Source organism: Callospermophilus lateralis, chromosome 15 (assembly GCF_048772815.1).
Source record: "Callospermophilus lateralis isolate mCalLat2 chromosome 15, mCalLat2.hap1, whole genome shotgun sequence".
In the NCBI taxonomy this organism is placed as follows: Eukaryota; Metazoa; Chordata; class Mammalia; order Rodentia; family Sciuridae; genus Callospermophilus; species Callospermophilus lateralis.
This window is the reverse complement of record NC_135319.1, coordinates 24,146,623-24,170,079: the sequence shown is the minus strand read 5'-3', so window position 1 is coordinate 24,170,079 and position 23,457 is coordinate 24,146,623. Positions and strand designations below refer to the sequence as shown.

The 23,457-nt window shown below is 34.1% G+C and overlaps 1 protein-coding gene across 2 annotated transcripts in view; it reads left to right on the top strand.

Annotated features, from left to right (window-relative positions):
- Prkg1 (protein kinase cGMP-dependent 1) overlaps positions 1–23,457 on the top strand; it is a 1,145,359-nt gene that overhangs the window by 422,847 nt on the left and 699,055 nt on the right. For both annotated transcript variants that reach the window (XM_076834291.1, XM_076834290.1), the window contains exon 3: positions 12,912–13,025. In XM_076834291.1, coding sequence (XP_076690406.1) covers positions 12,912–13,025 — 114 coding nt within the window. The remainder of the gene's footprint in view (positions 1–12,911; positions 13,026–23,457) is intronic.

Genomic DNA, 23,457 nt, shown 5'->3' with positions numbered 1-23,457 from the left:
ATTAGGTTAGGTCCGATTTTGAAGCCAAATGAGTAGAACCAAATGAGAGAGCAGATAAGTGATTACGGGGCTTGATAGTGATATCACTCCCAATCCAGTCCCACTCCTGTAACTTCCCAAACTGACCAGTTCAACTAGACCATTTGGACTATGCATCTAGGAATCCATGAAAAAAATACAACAAGATTGGTCATCCTTGTAGGTTGAGTTCTGACCATTTTCAGCTATTTTAAAAAGTGTTCTCCTCGTGGCCTACATAATACTACAGATAATCAGAAATATGAAACTGTTTTTAAGGCTTGAACTTTCCACCTGCTCCTTTACTGTATTATATCCTATTACCTTAAGTATAATTCTTCCATTCCATAAGACACCCTCTCACCATTTACATTTTTTTCTCTTTTATCCAACCATTTCTTTCTCTTCATCTACAATTTCTATAGTATTCATATTCTGTCCACTATATACCACCCTTTTCCATAACTGGATAAAATGCATGGGGCTTCGACTTTGTCTAATTTTCTTCAAGAATTTATAACTAAGTTTCTTGCTACAATTGCTTTGGAAGATTTGACTGCAGCATAAGGCGGAATTATATAAAGCTATAACATACCTACTTAGAATATTCTATTGATCATTCTGTTATCTTCTAGCACATGACCATAAAACTTGAAATTATAAATGGCTGCTAATTAATATGTATAGATTATCATTATTCAACCTGGATCTGATATCTTTGAGGATATCATATATTAATAAAAATCTAGACAAAATGATAGAAATATGGGCCCTAGTACCACATAAAGGTGTTGGATTCAAAAGATAAATTTTTGGGGTATTTTTGGGTAGGGACAGATACTCACCAAAGGTACCAAGTCATTAGTAATAATATTTTCCTAAAAGGAATTAATTCTTTAATTCATTGTTGCTCCAGGCTAAGTAGAAACTCATGTTTAAAATGTTTTAAACCTACTGCTTTTTATTTTAACAAGTTTATTAGTAATAGAATGGAAAAGAGATTCACATTAATGTGTTAAGACAAAGTTTACTTCAACATCCAAGATAATGTTTATGCTTTTTCTTTCCACTAAAGTGTACCTGATTTATGCTCTCCTTTTTATAGCCAGTGTATCTAGTTTGCTTTCATTTTGTGTTATTATATTTGTGCTAATACAAGCAAAATGCTCCCTCATCCCTCTTTTGACCAAAGACATTAATAAAATAACCCTCTAAGGCAAAAGGCAAACCATATGGCCAGGGAGCCAATTAAAGTTAGTTGACAAGTGGTGAGAAGGAATCCATGATGTTAGGTGTCTAACAAATACTGCAACAAACGAGGATGACTGGGTATTTTTAAAATCTACTTTCTCAAACAAATTCTGAACCACTAGTCATTAATACTATGGTAAGATTCTATGAGGAAAATATATGAAGTATTACTCTAAATAAATTTCAATCCAGTAAGAAGAAACATACATAAGGGAATATATATCAAAAATCTGAAGACAGCATGAACTAATAAATAGCTGTAGCTATACAAATCTTTAAAGTTAGTGGAAAAGCTTTTATTGGAGTATTGGAAGGGATGAAACTCTGGGACTGATCAAAGGATGACTTTATGAAGTCGAGTTGGCAGTAGCGTGTAGAAGGAAGGCAGGCACTTGGATGAGTGGAGAGACAGGACAGCTTTTTTATTATTATTTTTAATGCTCATTATTTATTGTGGCAAAATACCATGGAAATATAAGAGAATGGCAAATTCAATGATAAAGAAAAGTTCTTTAATTTTTGTAGAATATTAGAAGTTTATTCATCTAGTCAGTAGTTCTTAATCGTTTGTGTGTCAGGAATGTCTTTGAAAATTTGATGCCTGTGGTCCTCATTTCAGGATATTTTTTTATTTTTGTCTCTTTACCTTCCCCAAGTCACCCCCATCTCTCAGTGGTGCTAGGAATCAAATGGATGGCTTTGGACACAGTAGGCAAGTGATCTACAACTGAGCCATATCCCCAACCAGAATATTTTTAGGTACATAAAATACAGCATTATGGATTACCCAGGAAACTAATTGTATTGGAAATTGGAAATTAAAATTTTTAAAAAATGTATGGTTCATTAACAGATGTTTATTTTTATTTAACACATTAATAATAACTGTCTAATAACTGTCATTGAGTTTGAAGGGGCAATGAGCATAAAGTATAATTAAAGACATGATAAAATAGCAAGTAATATAGCAAGAAAATGTAATTTCTATTGGTGACAACATCACAAGTACTATATATTAATATGGTTTATTTCTGTGGAAATGCTACATTTCAATTAGGGGTTAGTAAAAATAGAGATTTTCTTTTTTTGCAACCACTTAAGTTCACAGATCCTTGAATTCTAGCCCACCCAGAATCTCAGAACTTGACCATGGTTTTTGAGTAACAGAGTAACAAAAAGTGATTCGGGTTCAGTTATAGAATATCTCAGTTTGTGAAAGGACTAGATACTCATTGTTAGCAATTCAATTTGACTCCAAAGGAACTAGTTTGAATTTCTTAGTAGGGGAGTAAACTTTATCAAAATAATAGTAAAGAGTGGCTCTGTTCTTTGTGCAGTAAAGTTTGATAGTAGAGAGTTCAGGAAAGAAGCTGTACTGGTTGTCAATGAAAACATAAACTAGAGTTTCAGTTAAGGAATGAATTTTATTGTGTGAATTGAATCTGCATTTGTATCACTGATTGTGTGACTTATTTAAAGATGATTTGGTGTTCTTTTTCATAGAGAGTACAAAGGAATGGACAATATTTTTTTAAATGAGGTCACAGCTGGTGCAGAGTATAGCTGTAACTCTGTCCTAAAGGGAATAGGAGAAAAGTTATTGGAGGAGGTGTGAGAGACCAATGAATCTCTGATTCTTAAAAATTCTCATTAGGGGATATTATGTGATGGAATTAGTGACTTATAATTGAGCAGTTACTATGTACCTGTGTTAAGTCTTTATTTTTAACAACATTATTGAGATAGTTCACATCATGTAATTTACCCATTTAAAGCAGTCAGTTTAATATCTTTTAGTATATTTACAAGATTGTTTCTTCATCACCACAGCCAAATTTAGAACATTTTCCTTATCCCAAAGGGAAACTCCACACCTCTTAGCAATCACCTCTTGATCTTTCTACACCCTGCCCAGCCCAAGGCAACTTGACTTTTTCTCTCTACTGTAGCTTAGGCTCTTCTGGACAGTTCATATAGATGGAGCCATACACTATGTGCTTCTCATGATTGGCTCATTTCACTTAGTGTGTTGTCAAGGCTCATTCACCTCAAAGTCTGTATCAGTAATTCATTCCTTATTCATCAGCTGATGAGGCCCTTTATACATTGTTTCTTTCTACAACTTCCTATGACTGCCAACTAGATGGATGCTTAGCAGTTTTCTGTTTTTTAAAATATCACTCTGCCTCCTCTAAATCCTGTGCTCAGTGGTGCTAAAAGATGAAGGTACTTATTCTCCCTCTGTGTAGTAACTTTCAAACGGGGTCCTCTCACTCGCGGCCTACCCAGTTCCATCTGTACAACTGCTTTTGAGATAATAAATTCAACAGCATTCTTTCTCATCTTTTTATAGATGTTCAGGGTATTTTGTGGCATACATGGTTGTTACTTGCTTCTGTGTTTTTCCCCCTCCACTTCCTTTTAAAAATGTGAAGACAGATAAGTATGAGTTATATACTCAGGAGAAGCCTAAACTCATGTAAAAGGGGAAAAATTCATATATCAATTCAAGTGCAGATATTTTAAGTTGTCAAATAAAAATTCTCATGATGGGAAATGTATTTTACCACTGTGAAAGTTATAGTGCAGTAATACATGAAAGGAAGTTAGAGTGTAGAAAGACCCTCAGCAAGAGGAGTGGGAGCTACAGACTCTCAGTTACTTTTTTTTTTTTTTTTTACCCCTTCAGGACTGTATAGGTAAAGTAGTTAAAATAGACCCCTAATAACTAATATCCTCATTTATTCACCAACAAATATTTGCTAACCTCCTACTATTTCTGAGCAGATGTGGCAGAAATTGGATACTTCCCCCTTATGAATCTGCACTAATATTTATAGAAAGCTTTATCACACACCAAGTTCTAGCTCATGAATTTCATATACTAGTCCTGCAAAGCCATAGTTATTATCCCCATTGTACTGATGGAAAAAAAAAAAAGATCCGAAAAGTCCAATGTGTCCCCCAGCTCAGAGGACCAGAATATCAACTTCTGACTCCAAAATTCCCTTTTTATTCCTTATAAGGACCATTGTGAAGCTATGCAAAAGTGTCAAATGGAGTGGGGGTGGGGGAGTAGACACATAATCTCTGATTGAAGGGTCATCCCCTTGTTGACAATAGTGACTTTTCTAATAGCTTGAAAATTACGTGAAATTGGATTAAGTACCCATTTGACATCTGTGAAAAGCTGGTGCCTTCCTAAGATAGCTGCAAATTCCTGAGTCCTTAGTTTCTTATTAATTGTGTAATTTTCATAATTACTCCAAATCTCCTGCTCTCCAACTCCCTCCTGTCACTAATTCTTCATATCCCTGTCCCTCTGTTCTTTGGAACATCTAAGTAATGGATCATCCCTCAAACCCTTCACACAAAAAATTACTCTGAAGCAAACTACTAAAATTAGGATGGAGGGATAGGGCATTTATTCTGGCAAGAAATAACTTAATATCACTTTTACTAAAAGTCCTACATCACTGCAGCAAGAGGCCTTTCTCCAGTTCTTGCCCAGAATCTTTCTCCTTTCACAGCCTCTATTCTTCATCCCTTGGCTCTTTCCCACTCCTAAATTTTAGGAACCATGACTTTGGGGCCTGCCTTTCCTTCCTTAGAACTGACTCTCAAAGTAGTTTATTTTTCCTAAGCAATCGGACATTTTCTGTCTAAGAAATGTTTTTAACCCATATATTCTTTATCTCACTACCTGTATTCTCTATTTCATTACTCAGAACCCTATGAAATAAGATATTATTCCAAATTTTTAGTGAAGGAATTGATTCATAAGGAATTAATTTATTCAAGATTTTCTGGGCAGTCAAGTGGTGGAGTCAGGATCTGAAATTCTCAGAGATGTGTGGGTAAAGGATACTGCTTTAAGATCAGTAAGAGGTTTTTTTTTTTTTTTTTTATTTGTCTTCTTTGGAAATTTCTGTGATTCGATTTCAGGTGACAACTAGTGGGGAAATTATTCAGGAAAATAGCTTTGTGGCTTCATTCAACACAATGACAACATGATTTACTTAAATATTGCAACTAGATGTTACCCTTTCATTCAACTTGGAATTTACATGGGGTGGAGGTTAAAATGACAAATGGTGGAATTCAGATTTTTTCCTTTTAAATGTAAGTATTTTATACATGCATGGAGTTTACTTTACATCAGAGTTTCTCAGCTCTGGCATAACCAACATTTTAGGCTGAATGATTATTTGGGAGGGCACAGTCCTGTGCTCTATAAGGTGTTCAGTATCCTTGGCCTGTTCCCGTAGCTGCCAGTAGATCACACCATTTCTGACAACCAAAGATGTCTCTAGACATTGCCAAATGTACCCCAGAAGGCAAAATTCCCCCCAGTTGAGAAGCACTGCATGATGTCATCAATTATCCCAAGGTTAATATTAACACATAAAATCAAAATCACATGAAAACTGCCCATAATCCGAATGATAGTACTTTTCTTGCCATTTACCTGACCATAAAAATCTACAGAAAGACCCAGGCATTGGTTAGACTAATTAAAGGTGATCATGTATTAAGGAAATAGAGCAGGCATGCATTATACATTGTTGGAATTAGGTTTAATAAACTTAATTAAGACAAATAATCTGTTCAACTGTCATTTATTCAGGGATGATTAGTCTGTTTTCCTCTCTTTATAAATGCATATCTCTTCTCTGGCCCATCTTTAGCTTTCCTCATTACTGGAAATTGATATCATTACACAAATACTTAATGTAGTGCTTTCTGTATACTTTAAAGCACTAGGGTTCCAAAACACAATATATAGAAAAATTATAGAATCACAATGCTGGGAAAGGACATTGTGAAATCTTTGCAGAATCCTGTTCAATGTCAGAAAAATGGATGACCCGCCTACAATAGGTTGGGTATGTTTTCTTTAAATATTTGCAAGAGGATAGAAGTGCTGAAATATAAGTTGTTCATTCCAGACTTTTATTCTGATTTTTCTGATGATTCTCTATACCTAAATTGCTTAAATTATAGTCAGTTTTCTCATAGAGGTTGTGTGTGTGTGTGTGTGTGTGTGTGTGTTTGTGTGTTTATGTATGTGCTATGACTTCAGAATTAGAAACACAACAAATGAGACAGAAGTGAAGTTCAGATATCTTGAGGTATGGATTCTCTCTCTCTTTCTCTCTCTCTCTCTCTCTCTCTCTCTGAGATTTTAGCTTTACATAGCTCATTTTTATTAATATTTATACATAATATTGGTGTTCATTTTGACATACAAGCATGGAGTAAAATTTATACCAATTTAGTTCTCAGTCCATTTGTTTTTTATTCTCTAATTACTGAAAATAATTTATGACTTTATTCTCTCATTACTGAAGATAATTTATGACTTTATTTTATATGCAACATATATTGTCTGTTGAAATTAGTGTAATGAAAAATTATGTCAAGTGTGTTTATAGTAGTCATGACCAGAAAGGAAATCAGACTTGCCTAATTGAAGGAGAAGCAGCAAAGATCCTCAGTTATGTAGATTCAGTCTCAACTAGTTTCTTGTACCTCAGATTCTTTCTTATTCCATTTGGATAATTAGTACTTTTATGCTCCCCTTAAAAAAAGTATTACTATGATATCATCAAAGAGAAGTGTCTTCTTGGAATGGGAAGTTTGGTCCTAACTAAAATATTATAAGAATGTTAATGGTTATAGAAATTATGAATATGAAAATAGTTGAGAAAAACTCTCTTTCATGTATATGTCCAATGAAAAACTAAAAACAAGATATATTTTCAACTAGAAGTGGATGAAGAACACTTTGAAAGGAATACATAATACTAAAATAGGGCAGTCTCTCACAGGCTGCTCTGCAATGGCCAAAGAATGATTTTCAGACATCACGATTAATCCTGTGATGGGTTAGCATATCCTTTATGGAGTTGAAGTTCAGATCCAGGGAGACCAAATCCATTCAGACTGGAATGCAATCTTAAACTGATGACAGATAGGCCTGACACCCTGCCTTTCTTTAATTGAAGAACAAGCTTGCCTCTCACAGTGGGGATGTCCTTTTCCTTCTAACACTGGCTTAAGAAAGACAGATATAAATGACTGACAAATGTGGGTGTAAGGCAGATATCCAAGTTAATAGTTTGTCCTTGGGAACACTTAGCCCTTTGCAGCCTTGTCACTTTCTGCTTTCTTTCCCAAGTGACAGCACCTCGAATCTAAAATGATCCTACAAGTCAGGTCTGGTCAAATCCCTAATCCATTAAGAAAGAAGATCCATAGATGAACCTCACCTCCCAGAGAAAAATCCATGCTGGTGACAACACAGCTTAATCTCCAGAATGCTGGAAACTCCTATTAAATTTAGCATCTACAGAAATCCTTTGGAGGGAACACATAATGTAAAAGTTATGGTCTCTAACTTACAACATCATGAAAGTAGTCAAACAACTTAGTGGATGGAAGAGACAGGAGGTGTTGTCTAGATAGAATCTTTGATATAATATCTGTCTCCTTTTAATGGCCAGTGAACTTGTCCTCAGTGTTCCAACCAAGACTGTTGGAACTCAGCACAGTGTTCATAATTAAGTTATTGCCAGTAATTCTATTTTTGCTTGCCAGTAATAAATCTCTAAGCTAATTCCCCAACAGAAATCCTATGACACAAAACAAGTTCGTTAAAAAATAATAATAATAATAAAACCCGCCAGGATAAACAAAGTAAGGCGATTTGGGATCCCCTTGTAAACTCTGTTTATTTACGGGATCTGTTGATTTTTATGAAAGATCAACAAGAATGTAGATGCTTTATAATGGATCTGTTAGCACTTAGCCTCCCCCAAGGGTAGTGCATATATAGTGGTGCCAAAAACCAGACGGCAGATTGATTGCTGCTCAAAGAGACAAGATTTAAGACTTAGTTCATTCCAGATCATAAAGAGGCATATGGTACCTGAAGTAGAATTAAAAATATGTTCAAGTTACTGTGATACATCTTCCAGTTATTCAAGGCAATGGCAGGAGTGATGGAAGAATTTAATGAAACTATAAATAACTCTTTTAACCTCTTCTCAGTCACCTGTTTTGAACAACTTCTCTTGGGCAAACAACTCTAGCAATTTAGAAACATCCAAATTAAAATGATTTGAATGTTTCTTTGTTTCCTCCACATAGAGATTGTGGCAAAAGGCATAGAGAAAATATTACAAATAGAGTATTATCATCTTAAAAAACAATAGGAGGAGCAAAAATAGAGTGTAGAGATTAACTGGAATATCATTAGTTTCCCAACTAACAGTTCTGAGAGCCTCTAGTGACTGTTGACTTGTTGACTTTGGTCAGAGAAAATAATAGAAAAAGTCCAGGACTTTACCAGAATATTCTGAATCTGACTTTCTGCTACTCTTTTTCTAAAAATCTTTGATTTGAAATCAAACATATTTGAGAACCCAATTGATGTATTAAAATAATCATGAATAAATGATGATGAATCTCTTCTATGTCTTTAAAGCAATAGAAATCACATCAATTAATGATGATCTGAAATGAGTTCATCAAAATGCATTCCTAAAGTTAGCAGCAAATTATATAAAAACCTTTAAGCTGAACCTTTCCAAGTTAGGAATAAGCCTCTGGCAAAGCATACAAAAGTTCAGCCTATGAAGTAAAGAAGTGCAATCTAGGGGAGTGGCTTCATGACCGCCTAACACTATAGAGGAAGTTTATTAAGCTATTGGGTAGGACTAGGGCTGCTGGTGTATGCAGTAAACTTTTGGCTGTCTTATTTCTTAGCTTTCTTAAGTGGAGCACACACTCCATAGTTGGAAATAATCTGTAAAAATTCTAATTGCTTCCAATTTTACTACAAGGCTGGTGCATAAGCTTAACCCATTTCATATCAATGACTTGTTTTCCTGGTCTTTTAGAAAATTGGGATACTTCTAAATGTGTTAGAAAAAACTCTCATTCATACCATGTATGCACCTGATTTTCATTTCGGCACCAATCAGTCCTGCATCCCTGAATTACTTGTTCCTCATCTACACAACAGGTGTGAGGAAGCATAAGCAATCTGTTTGTGACTGAGAGTAACAAGTTATAAACACTGTTCCTGTTTACCATTAAGATGTTTCTGTTTACTTTTTTTAAATGGCACTTTTTGAAATCACTTTCATTTATCATATCAGATTTCTTATATTTCTTTGACTATTGTGAATATATTGACCTTCAGTTTTTAACTCAAGTAGGAAAAGATGTTTTATATCCAAACTGCTATTTCTCAAAAATAACCTAAATACCTTTCTTTAAACAAAAATTAGCTATTCTAATTAATGTGGAACACAACCTTCTGTTAGCAGCATTATTCACACATATATGACTAATTAGCATATATAATTTATATCCATCTTTACAACAATAATAAGTTAGACATGAGAAAATTAGGCAAATATAAAATAAGATTATGAAAATAGTTGGGAACTAGAAGTAACTTTGTGCACAAATTTTATACCTCTGAGACTTTATAACCAGACCACAGTTCTGACTATAAACCTTTGCAAGGTTATAAGAGAAGGGAAAACATAATCAGTTACAAGGCTAATTGTCCATAAGTTAAAATAGGTATTATATGACTGTGGTTTTTCAGGGAATGAAGTAGCAGTAGGACCAAATATAGTATTCATGGTGGTAGAGACACCCTTTCAACCTCTTAAAAGGGGAAATATCTGAATATTTATCATGATGTGGTTGTCTAGTCCACAGACTTCCTTTAAGAAACCATTCAGCTAGGCTGGGTGTGGTGGCACATTCCTGTAACTAAAGATTCTTTAAAATCCTCTTTGAACCATGTAAGGGGGTGCATGCTTGTGATCCCAGCAACTTGGGAGGCTAATGTAGGAAGATAAGCAAGTTGCAGTTTATCAAGGCTCTGAGCAACTTAGGGAAATCTGTTTAAAAAATAAAATAAAATGGGCTGGCGATGTGGCTCAGTGGTTAAGCGCCCCTGGGTTCAATCCATGGTACTAAAACAAAAGAAAACAAAGCAAAAAGAAATCTAAAACAAGAGTCCTGATGTTCCTCTTTGTCTTTTACTTAGACTAGTTATTTTTCTGAAAGGCATAACTCCTAAACTGTCCAGCAGGATTCTCAGTAGTGATCTTATTTATGCTTTAGGGTCTCTTTCCACTGAAAACTTTTAAATGTCACACCCAAAGAGACAGAGAAGCAGAGTTGTACAAAATCATTTATTTATGGAAGTTGTTTTTTAATGTTTTAAGCATTGTTCATTTTGATCTTAGTTCTATTTATAATTAATGGTAGGGCTTTAGGTCAAGAAAATTTTATAATGCATTGAAAAGCTGGTGCTATGTTATTGTAGGGAGCCCTAGGACAAAACTAGCAGCAGAAAGAAGATTACATTGAATACTGACTGGGTATGGGCAAATAGAGAAGGGTCCAAAGACTTGCCCTTTTTTGCTTGTTTGTTTTTTCAGGTAGATCAGAGTGATTTTGTGAACTTCTCTTTTTTTCTTTGGGTCTGATAATGATTTGAACTCAAAAGTTCTCTCTTTAATGCCCCAGAGAGAAAGAATCTGAAAATATTTTTTTCCTCCATTTAAAAAAATAAAGCATTTCCCTATATGGACCCTGATTTGTTTCTGAAGTAGGTGATGAAATATTGTTCTCCAGTGTGATCTAAATAATGCATGCCTTCATACATGTGATGGAGAAACACAATGAAAACAATGGCAATAACAAGCAGTTATTGAGCATTTGCTGTGAGCCAGGCGATATTAAGCATTTGTCTCATTTAATGTGTACTTAATGAAGTAAGTGCTCTGATTTCATTGACTTTACCAGTGAGGAAACTGAGGCACTGAGACATTAAGCAACTTGCCCCAGGTCATAAGACTGGGAAGAAAATAGGTAAGAAAATCTTGGTGTGACTTCAGAAGATGCATTAATTTAGCCACCATGTTAGAGTCTGGCCTGTCTCATTTTCAGTAATAAGATAAAATTAACTAAAATAAATCCAAATTGTTGGATTTATTTATTCCTGATTATCTTCATTACATGCAGAGAGGGGGCATGAGTACACAGATCAAGTATAATGTGTAAAGTTTATGTAGAATTCAACCCTCACTACTGTAGAATTCTCTGTCGTTAGTACCATTTATATGAAATGGTTTTCAGGGTAAAACAATGTGCTCTTAAACTAGGTCATGCATCATTGATACATGGATTGAGCTTTAATTTTTTATACTTAAATTTTATCTCATATTATTTTTATTATAGTTAAGACTAATATTAAACTTTTCTTAAAAAAAAATAACCCATCAAAACCACGCTTTCCCCAACATTATTTAGATTAAACTAGGTTGATTTTGAAAGAGAAGGAATGAATGTAACACCAACACTCTTAAAAGCCAACTATTATATCAGGCTCACAGATAAAGGAACAATTATGAAGTCAATGCATGAAGCCAGAAGATGGAAAAACACTTGGAGGGACATTACTTCTTTCTTTGATCAAGAACTAATTCTATTTTTTTTTCTTTTCTTTTGGTTACAAAGATTAAACCCAGGGGCACGTAACCACTGAGCCACATTCCCAGCCCCTTTTTATATTTTATTTGGAGATAGTATCTCACTGAGATGCTTAGGGCTTCACTAAGTAGCTGAGGCTGGCTTTGAACTCACAACCCTGCTGCCTCAGCCTCTGGAGCCACTGGGATTACAGGCATGCCACACTATGCCAGCCAGGAACTAATTCTTTCTTAAGCATTAGGCTATTCAACTGTAGACTGTGGGTAAGAAACTTGGAGGAATAATAAAAAGGAAGAGGATGAGGTCTAGAATAGATTGTGCTTCCTTTTTAGTTCTCTCCTAGTTGTGTCTGGCAATGGAATTTTTAACCTACAGAGCTATGACTTTAAAAATGTATTTTCCCCCCATTTCCCCTATGAATGGCATCTTCCTTACTTGCAGACAACAGTGTCTACCCAGTGTATGCTGTTTCCTTAGCCTGTTCCTTCTTTAGCATTTTATTTTCCAAGTCCTTTGTGGATGATAAACAGTCCTAAAAACTCTTTCTTTTCCCTCAAGGTTTATAGTTTATTTTTTCTGGCAGTCAGTGTTGGCAGGGCTGGGAAACAGATAAACAGTCTTGCCTAAGTCAGATAAGATGTTTACAAATAAAAAGATACCATGAGCTGCAATTAAATAATGCCCAAGGGTCACCATAATTTCCCTCTTCATAATAGCTGCCTACTCAAAATGAAAATTTCCAAGCATGAAGTGTACTGTAGAAAATGTACCCACTTAATCAAGTTTTCTCTCAGATTTCAAATAATGGTAAAATTGGAATTACCATGATTTACCAGTATTAAGTATGGAATAACTTCTTATGTTTACTCTTTTTTATGTCCATCTTTTTCTGGGCTTAAACTGTCATCTCAAATCTTATCAGTGATGATTTAAGAAAAGAGTTGAATTTGTTATATATATTTTTGTATTTCTGGTGTTACGTATTCATGACAACTTTGTTTTAATTGGTAATATTGCATTTTTAAAATAACTATACATTTTAATCTCATACTGTAAATGAAGTAAAAGAAATGAAACATGGCAGAAAATTAAGATAACATGATTTTCTCTTGTTTTAGATGGGAAGGTTGAAGTTACAAAAGAAGGCGTGAAGCTGTGTACCATGGGTCCCGGAAAAGTGTTTGGGGAGCTGGCTATCCTTTACAACTGCACCCGGACAGCGACCGTCAAGAGTAAGCTTGGTTTCATATTTTCCAGATTCTTCAATGTCTTCCTCCCCTAGACCCGTGAAATGATTATTTAAATGCCTCTTATTTTTTTTATAATTGTGTTAATACATATTCTAATTATTGCCTTGCAATACAATCAATGTATTTGTTTTACTACTACAAAGTGAGTGGTAATGACCACTCTCGAATAACTTAAGTTTTATTGCTGATTGTATGATCATTTTAATTGGGAATTCTTCTAATTAGTATTTTAAATATGTTCTAATTCCATAAAAGAGAATTAACAAAGAGTAAGACCTTTAATTTTTATTTTAACTAAGGCCTTTAAAGCCTTAGGACCATATTAAAGAAATTTTACATGTCTCTGTTTTAGACTATATAACCCACATAAATCCCACTTGTTGGTTCAGTGGTTTAGAAAAAGTAAGAGGAAAAAATGTCCTTCATTTCATTCAAACATCACTGAATAAGATATATCCTGAATTCTAAAACTGCATCTGAGTGTATTTCTGTCTTCAGCTGCTCATCAAGCTGCATATTATAGCAGTTTTCTTTTCTACTGATTGAGCTTATTTTAAATCGGGCAATAAAGCAGCTTGTTTCCCTAATTTTACATGTATGTGTATATATGATTTCTCTAGCAACTTTTGTTGCTTGCAAGAAGCAGCTGCAATGGTTAGAGGAAAAAAAAATTATTTAAAAAAAAAACTTTCCTTCTTCCCGAGTAATAATATAATGACTATATAACAAACAGAGCTGAATTCAAAAGTCAACAGTGCAAAGTCCATTGAATCCTTAGCATTCATGTGTGTTTCACGTTTGAAAAAACTGACACATTGTCCTGTGATGATTTCAAGCATGTATTACTCTGACCAGGTCTTATTAAAAGAAAAACAAACAAAAAACTGTTGGCAGAATGACAAATTATCAACATTAATTAGTTGATCTGGATGCCACTGGCTACTTTGTGCATTTTTTTCTCTGAAAAATTCAGTGTATGATTGGCAATATGACATTAAAACAAATTCTTAAGAACTCAAGGCTGAATGACTGACTAGGGTTCCAAAAACAGTGTTACATGTCTTGTTAGCAAATCTCCTTTTAATAATTGAAAGCACTGTGACATCAGTTGCACTGGGGTTCTTGTAGAATGGACCCTTTTGGCATTTGATTCTTGATTTCAGAAAGGAAAGTACTCTTTTGATTGACAGGTACTGCCATGTTTCTATTGGATGTGATCATTTAATTACATGACTCAAAGAATAAAATGAGGCCCAGTGAACTATAGCAGAATCTGCTAGAATTCTAACTCACTTACGTAGTGCCTTAACTGGAAAAAAAACAGTACTTGTACTTGCAACTGCATTAAATTAAACAGGTTTTATTATTATGGTTCATTTTCTGAGAAATATATTTCTTTAAATAAAAATAAAATAAAAGACCATAATGGCATATTTCGATTAAAATAGGCTTTCTCAGAATTGTTAATAACAACTTCTTTGTCTTAAAAAATTTAAAGTTTTAAAATATTTCAATCTGTATACTGCTCATTTAAACTAATTGAAACTACTAATTTTCTGAAAGTCAACATTTGGTAGAAATATAGGACTTAATATTGTGAAATACTGAATTCTTATTAAAGAAATATTTTAAATAGACTAATCTATTTAAATTAATTTGTTGTGGAGATTTTTTCATAAGATGATTGCTTTGCTTCATAAAGATAAATTTTAGTATTCAGGTTTTATAAAATGGTGTTCATCTCCACTAACCTGCATGTGCTCATGTTTAGAAAATTTAAATAGATACTATGCCTCTGATTTAATATGCAGCAGCTGAGTGTTGAATGCAAATTATAATCCTAACTATTTTGGGGTCAGAACATCCATCAAAGGAAATGAGTGATGGAGGATATTCTTTAATACAGACTCAGAGACATTTAAGGAGTGTATCTGCGTGTGTGGGTGTGTGGGTATTTTTCTTCACAGTCCCATTTAAGATATGGAGGTTGTATGGAGAAAAGAGCCTAAGGTTTATGAAGTGCAAATGTACCTCTATCCACGTATTTATGTGTACAGGTTTTGGGCTTAAGAAAGAAATGGTGTCTTTGAAGATCTATTTCTTCTGAATGTTCCCTAGGAACTACAAGGTGTGATTAATGATTATTTGTTGTTCAGAACCATTTTGTCCTGTTTCCTCTACTAAGCAGAGAGATTGTGTATACGACTGTATGCTATAAATATCGTTTTATTTATGCTTAAATTAAAACTTGAAGATGAACACTCTAATTCTGATTAGATTCTATTGTGGATGCTGCCTTTATGTATTGACCACAGTGTGTAACTTCCCATGGTATCTCTTATTTTTTTTTTACATGTAATATTTAAAAGTGTTTTAAACTTATTGGCCTTATTGAGAAACTATTGTTTCTCAGTATCTAAAATTACAGTGACTTGTCCATTTTTTTATGATTATCTTGCCAATGAAGGCCATTTGTGTATTTTTCAAAATGGATTTAGGCCCTTGGATCTCATTGTCTTAAGTCTGAGGAAAGTGTTTTTTCTACACAATAGCTTTTCCATCCTTGCCTGTTTCTCTCTCAGTTGCCGGGACTCCTGACCTCCTTTCCCCTCACATTACCCCTTTCCTTCTTGATTGAATGCTGATTCTCTTTCTTTCTCAGTAGGTCAGAATGAAAATGGCAGAATTTTCATACATTTGTAATTTCACAATAGTAACTGCAGCCTCAGTAGTATTCAAGGTTCCTCAGTGAACTTGCATGATTTCTTGTTCAAGAGAGCACTTATTGAAATTGTATCAGGCCTCGATTAAATAACTTTCAGTGATTTCCTTGATGATAAATTTGATTCATAATACCTGTTTTTGTTTTAATTTAAAATACAGAAAATAACTTTCTTATTAAATCTCTAGATTGTCTTATGCTAAGACATAATGATAAGCTGTTCCTCGTGATCCAGCTGAAAGAAGCACTGTGGTAATTGAAGCAAGCTCTTTCATCATCTAGGAAAAAAATCAATTGGCTTTGTTCTGAAAATAAATAAACACATAGTTCTGGTTATTATATGATAGCACTAGGAAGAAGATCTGATACCAGGAAGAATAGTTTTTAAATATCCAAAACCATAGTGATATGGAAAGAAAAATCATGGTATGATACAGATCTATATTCATAGTCTACTCTTGTCTTATAAAATAGCACCATTGATTTTTTTTCCCTGAGGAATGAGGACATAAACATATAAAATTAACACCATGTTGGAAACAAACCTAACAATTGTCTGAGGTTGTCAATGCCTTAAGTAGTTTTATGTTTCTTTATTAACTGATAAAAATGCAGCCACTCAGATTGTGTCTATCCAATCATAGAAACTTTAGACCACATGAAACAGAAAAAAATATCAGATATTAGTTGGTTTCTATGCCACCAAATAATATTAATGTCTTCCATGTTGAGTTTCTTACATTTTGTCCCAATATTTCAACCTTACATAGAGAAATAAATTTTACCACCTGTTTTCAAAACCCACCTGGGGGCAGGATTTCTCACATGTTCCTTGAACACCCTTTGCTTCCAATTCCCACACCTGGAACCAGATCATTATCATGTTTTCCTAAAGTGTCATTCCTGGTTGCGATCTCACTTTTACTACCCTCACACCTAAAGCATTATCAATTTGCACTTACCCTGGGTCTCTTAACTTTGCTCCTAGGCTCAAGGTTCCTCAACATAACAAAAATGGAAAAGTTGCAGTTATTTTAACCCTCATAATAGAAAGGAAAAGCCATCTATTTTAAGATGAGAGAGGGATTCATTGACACACAGCCTGTGTGTGAATTGGCAAGTTGTTTAGGCTATTGTTCTGTTTTACTTGGATTTTCTACAACCAGTTTTTATGACTATTCTGAGATTCTTATGTGGTTTAATATATTGCTCTTAACTCCCCCCTGGCTATACATGAATTGGGGTATTTTTGTTTGAAGTTAGAAAACTGAAGTCCTGTTCCTCTTAAATTGGGTTTCCAATTCATGATTAATGTATTATTCAAATGGTCCCATTCAATTTCACTCCAATAAAAACATAAGACTAAACATTCAAATTGTAAGAAAAACTCTTGATGCCAGGTCAGGATGGTCATTATAGAAAATCATCTGCAAAAAAAAATGCCTGTTTTGGATGTGGTGGATATTTTATAATTGTCCAAATAATGATTTTTCCTTTGATTATTTATCATAGATATTTAAACATTCATCAGTATTAAAACACTTTAGTACTAACACAGCAGAATTGGATTAGCTTTTCATACCTGATAAAAACAACTTAGAGGAGGAAAGATTTATTTCGACTCATGGTTTCAGGCTATGGTTTGCTGGTTCCACACTTTGAGCCTGAGATGGTGAGGTAGAACATCATGTTAGAAGGATGTGTTGGAGGAAGGTTGCTCAGCTTGTGCGGGAAAGAGAGCAAGGGCATGCCCCAGTGACCATTTGCTCCAATTAGGTACCACCTCCTATAGTTTCCACTTCCTTGTACATTCAGCCACGATGGATTAATTCTTTGATGAGGTTAGTGTCCTCATAAGCTAATTACTTCCCCAAGGCCCCAACCCTGATTGCTGCAGTGGGGCCTTCAACACATGAAACTTTGGGGAGCACTTCATATACAAACCATAGCATAACAGAAGCCTAAACAGAGTATAAAAAATCAGACATATTGCTGGATATAGTAACATCTGGTAAAACTATTCTTCTGTCTTAGAATACATTTTTTGGGGGGGGAGGGGAGTTACCAGGGACTGAACTCAGGGACACTCAATCACTGAGCCACATCCCCAGTCCTATTTTGTATTTTATTTAGAGACAGGATCTCACTGAGTTGCTTGGTGCCTCACCTTTGCTGAGGCTGGCTTTGAACTCATGATCCTCCTGTCTCAGCTCCTCAAGTGGCTGGGATTATAGGAATACAACACCATGCCTGGCCTTAGAATACTTTTGAGTTGTTATTTAAACTTTCCTAGGATGTTAGTAAAGGGGAAGTCGAGTAAGATGTTTTAATAAGTGTCATAGACATTTGAAGAGTAAAGTGTACAGATTTGGATTTTTTTTCTTTGTTTTTGCTTCGAAAATAAATTTGAATCAGTAGCAAATGACTTGTATACTACTTTGTAGCTGTTTCAAACATTACATTATTCAACCTGAGTCAGAAAAATCTTCCAACTATTAAAAGCCAAAGAAGATGAAAAAATAAAACTAGAAGATTTTTTTTGTTCAAATAACTCTGTGTGCTATAAAAATAATACTTCTATCTAATATCTAAGCTACATACACCATACATACATACATATACACAGTGCTTTTCATTGGAAGAAGAACAAAAGACATGAATGTCCATTTTTCTTGATAATGAAAAGGAATCATAGCTGAGGCCTTTTTAGAAATGTTCAAGCCCTGAACATTTCTTAAGATGACTAAACCAAGAAGTAAACAGATTCTTCTTAGGAAATATCGTTATAGAGCCCTATAAAGCATCACATGTATGATAAAGATAATGAAGCAAATGTTTATTACAGTAGCATTGTGAAGCTGGTACACTTGTTTAGTGAGTTATTTAGACAATATTCATAGTAAAATTTTCATTACATTTATCTATTCAAAAGTACTGTGAAATTAGTAACATAAATCCAATTGTGTAATTCCTGAGAAATAAGCTTCTTTAATAAAAGAATCAATTCACTAGATACCAATGATGGCACATAGCAGCTGAAAATGAACAAATAGATACATAGAAGCTTTAATCTCATTCCTTTAAGTAGATTAAAAGTTAATTTCAGAGATGAGGAAAACAAAGATTAATTTTTTTTCTTTCTTAGATGTTTTTTTCCTAAGATTGTGAACTGTTAGAATCTATTTATGATTTATATTTACTTCCAAACGATTCACATCCAATTTCCATATTGACTAGATTTGGCAGAGTCCTATGCTCGCAGTATTTCTAGAGTAAAATCACCTCTCACACTCAAAAGGAGGCAATGAACATAATTCCTTCCTAAGGTTAGATACATTCCCCCTCCCTCCTTATTCAATCATTGAATACCTTGAATGTTCTTTCTCAGCTTGTGTATTCAGGCTTTAAACTGTTATTTTTTTCAAGATTGCAGGTAATTCAATAGTAAATCTAAACAATGGGTAATGAAAAAAGAATTTTAATCTTGCAGAAGTATCAATTTTCCCATCAGAAACTTTCACATAAAGTACACCTCTACTCAGGTTTTGGTATAGTGAATCTCCGTTTGTTTAACAATTGGCTAAGAGAAAATTTTAGAATTTACTCAACTAGTTTGAAGAAGAAGAAGCAAAGTAGTAACATGGGTCAATACTTTGTATAAATGTATAAAAATACATTTATTTTTATAGCACAAATTAGTAACATGGATCAATAGTAACATAGGTCAATATCTATAATTATTTTTAAATGCAACTTTCCTGTCTATGGATCAATTCATCCACAACAAAAAATTGTGATTAATTCCTAATAACAGATGCAATGGTAATTATAAATAGTAAGAGTACATATTTTTGCAGGCTATGAGTGAGGCACCAGGTTTAGAGCTTTGGGATGGATGGCAGTGTTACCCTCATCTCACTGAAGCAACTAAGAGCTAGCACAGTTAAACAGCTGGCCCCAAGTTAGAGAAAAGAGTCCTGAGCCTGACAGTAGTTTACTATGATGATGCTGTCACAGCTGTTTTCTTGTCTGCAACAGATTAGTTTCAAACACAAATGCCTATGTAAGATTACTACCACCAGTCTGTGGACTCCAGTTTCACAAAATGTTACTCAACATGGGTACAATTTTGAAAAATTTTAAAGAAATCTTAGCACACAGACCCACATTAAGAATATCCATTCCCAAAGGATGGATCACGGCACGTGACAATCAAAGGGTTCTAAGCTTTAGGCCTTGGAGACACATAATGAGCAATCAGAACCAGTGGCAAGATTTAGGATTTGCAACACTTTGAAATCCTTAGTGTTTAATATGATAAGCCTTCATGGCTCAACATTTGACACATTACCAAGTAGCTACACAGTTCTTTTATAAAATATTTTAGTTGATAAATTTCTTTAAAGTAGGAATTGTGAAAATTAAAGCAGCACTTTCAAAAACAATGAAGCATGTTACATAACAAAGTAAAAGTCAAAACATGAAAAGTGTGTTTGCCTTTTTTTTTCCCCCTTAAATTTTTTGTGACAACTGAGGAAATATAATCTCAGCACTTTATTGGTGAATCTGAGAAGCACACTCTTACGGGATGTTCTTTGTTGAGTGGATGAATTTCCAAGTACAGTAATACCTTGGTATCCACAGGTACAGGTGTTTGTGTACAGATTGATGTGGTATTTGCATGTAACCTATGCACATTTTCCTATATACTTCAAAGAATGTCTAGGTTGCTTATAATAATACAACATAAATGTTATGTAAATAGTTATCATGCCACATGAATTAGGGAATAATGACAAAGAAAAATCTATGTACATATTCAATACAAATTCAGGTTTTCTTTCAATATTTTTGATCTGTTGTTCATTGAATCTGATAATGCGGAACAGAGGGCTGACTATAATCACAACAATGCTTTATAGTTTACAACCTGTCACCCCATGCATTATGTAATGTAAGCCAATCCTCAAAATAGCCCAATCTACTAGGCTTTCTGTGATCCAGGTGAGAAAATGCAGACCAAGATCTTTGAGTTCATTTTCATAGTTTATTAAAAGAGTCTCCGATACAAATTTAGGTAGTAGTATTTGAAGCACTTGCTATAAGAATTTGTCCTTCCTTCCCAACATGAGGGTAGACTTGTAATAATACCCTTAATATGTCTACTACCTACACCTCAAGTATAAACTCTTTATTAAAGAACTGCATCTGTTTGCTTCAAGATTTGACAAATTGTAGTCCCTGAAAGGGCTGCATCAGCATCACCTGGTCACTTGTCAGACATGTCAAATCTCTGGCATCTCTGAAATCTACTAATCAGAAAGTTGGGTGGTTTATCTCAGAAATCTTTGTATGAGATTTCCAGTGATGCACCTGTTTGAGGACTGATGACTGTTACCCAACAGATGCTTAGTGGAAACACACATATATGTTTACTCTCACTTGCATATTGATATATTTAATATAAAGTTATTGGCACTGTGATAGGTAGTGTTATTCTGGCATCATTGTGGTTTTTTGTTGTTTTGTGACTGTTTAGCAGACCTTCAAGGAAAGTTGCCTTTTTTTTCTCTTAAAGGAGTAAAATAGCGGAAGTAGAAGTATACCAACATTGTGCAGATTCCTAACATATTCTTTTGAAAACTAGTAAAAGGTAAAATACAGCTGAGAATGAAGGAAAAAACATGATGGGCCATGTTGTTAAGAATCACTTTTAGATGTATTGAGTTTGATGGCTAGGATGTTAGTAGGAAAACAATGAAGAAAAAGTTTCATTCAATTTTTTTTATCATGCTCATGAGTTTAGCTTGGATTGGATAAAGACACATGTGGATGGACAGTTTTAGAAAAACAATAGGTCAATGATGTCTCAAGATGGGGAGTATTTCTCACTGTGAAGTTAATTCCAATCCATTATGGAAAAGGTCCTTTGAAGTTTGTACAGTGAGGATCTAGGTCATCCTAGCTGGTTGCTTACCTGTCAAGTTCAGGTGATCGGAAAATGAAAAGACATCAGTATATTACAGATAGAGAGGGAGGAAGAGTTTCTTAGAATTGAGGGTTTTAGAGATCCTAGGCCTAGAGGGTTGAAGAACACAGTCAAATAGGAGAGCTTTTCTGTGGGGGTCCTGAAAAATTGACTTTTTCACCTTCATTGCGAAGGTGACAGTAGATTCCAGAGAGTGAACACTGACTTCTCAGTGTTCACTTAGGGAAGAAGGGGTCAAAAACTGATGGGGGCAACTGAACATCTCCCTTAAAGCTGAGAATTCTTTCCTTTTTAATTATTTTAAAGGACAAACCATCTGCCTCACGAATAAACACACACTTTGTACTATCACAATTCCTCCTGCTCCAAGAGTAGTGTAAATGGAATTTGCAGATGTCATATAGCAATGAGTTATCCATATGCATGAGCATAACATGAAGCAGAGGAAGCTATGGAACAAATAAGAAATGGGACTTTCACCAATGTAGAATGACCAAACCTATGTGCAGCCCCAAAAACAAGCTGTAAACTTTTAAGATTACAACAATTAAAAGTTTCCAGCCTGAAATTTGGAGTACACCTGTAATCCCAGCAACTCAAGAGACTAAGGCAGGCAGATCACAAGCTAGAGGCCAGCCTCAGGAACTTAACAAGACCCTGTCAAATAAATAGATAGATAGATAGATAGAGATGTAGCTCAGGACTTACTCCCAAGTACAAAAAAAAAAAAAAACCCACTCCAAAAATGCTAAGTATATTCTGAAACTCAAATTCAATTTTTAAGATACCTTAGACATAAAAAATTAATTCTTTGTCTATAATTAGCTTTAGAACTAATAAAAATTGAAATGAGCTCTAGATGTTTGGGGATTCTGTTTAAATACATCAAGATACTTAAAGAGTTTTAGATTTAAAAAGAGAAGATATTAAATGAAAGATTTAATTTTTTATTTACCATTCTCTGAATTTCCAACTTTTGCTTTTAGCTTTTTATTAGAATAGAATGGAACATGGGCAACAGTAAACAATTATTAAAAGAATTGAAATGCATTCTGCTGTCATATATAAATAAAAACAACAATTTTTTTTAAAAAATGTGCAAGAATGTAGTCCCATAATGATTTTTTCCTAATAATTACTTGGATTAATTTAACCTTCTTTTTAAAGTCTTTCATGATTCTCTGATCACAAAAGTAATGTGTTTATAAAATATATACACATTAAGATTTTAAAAGTCAATTACCCCTACTATTAAGAAAAATGCTGAGCATTTTGAGTTTTATTCTTTTCTTCCTAGCACATTTTTAAAGATAAGATCATACTGCACTGCTTGTTAATGATCATACTCAATTCTGAACATTGATTATTTGTTTACAGTTAGCATGTGTTTCTGTCTTCTTAAGATTTCATTTGAGTTCATTTCATTTTCTCTTTAAGTTTTCCACCTGTATGGCAATATTAATTTACCTTTTTCATGCACTTGTCTTCTAATTTTTTCTTATTCATTTTTGCTATTAAAAATGTTTTCTGCTCTTGATGTTCATATTCTCCTTGGTCCATGAAACTTGGTAACTTGAACTAAAATATTAATACTTCGCATTCATTTTCATGAGTACTTTGAATTGGAAACTTTTATGCATGCCCTTTGTTAACTGGTCTGATTAAATTAGAATAGCAGTAGTGATGAGAGAATTGGTGTCTTT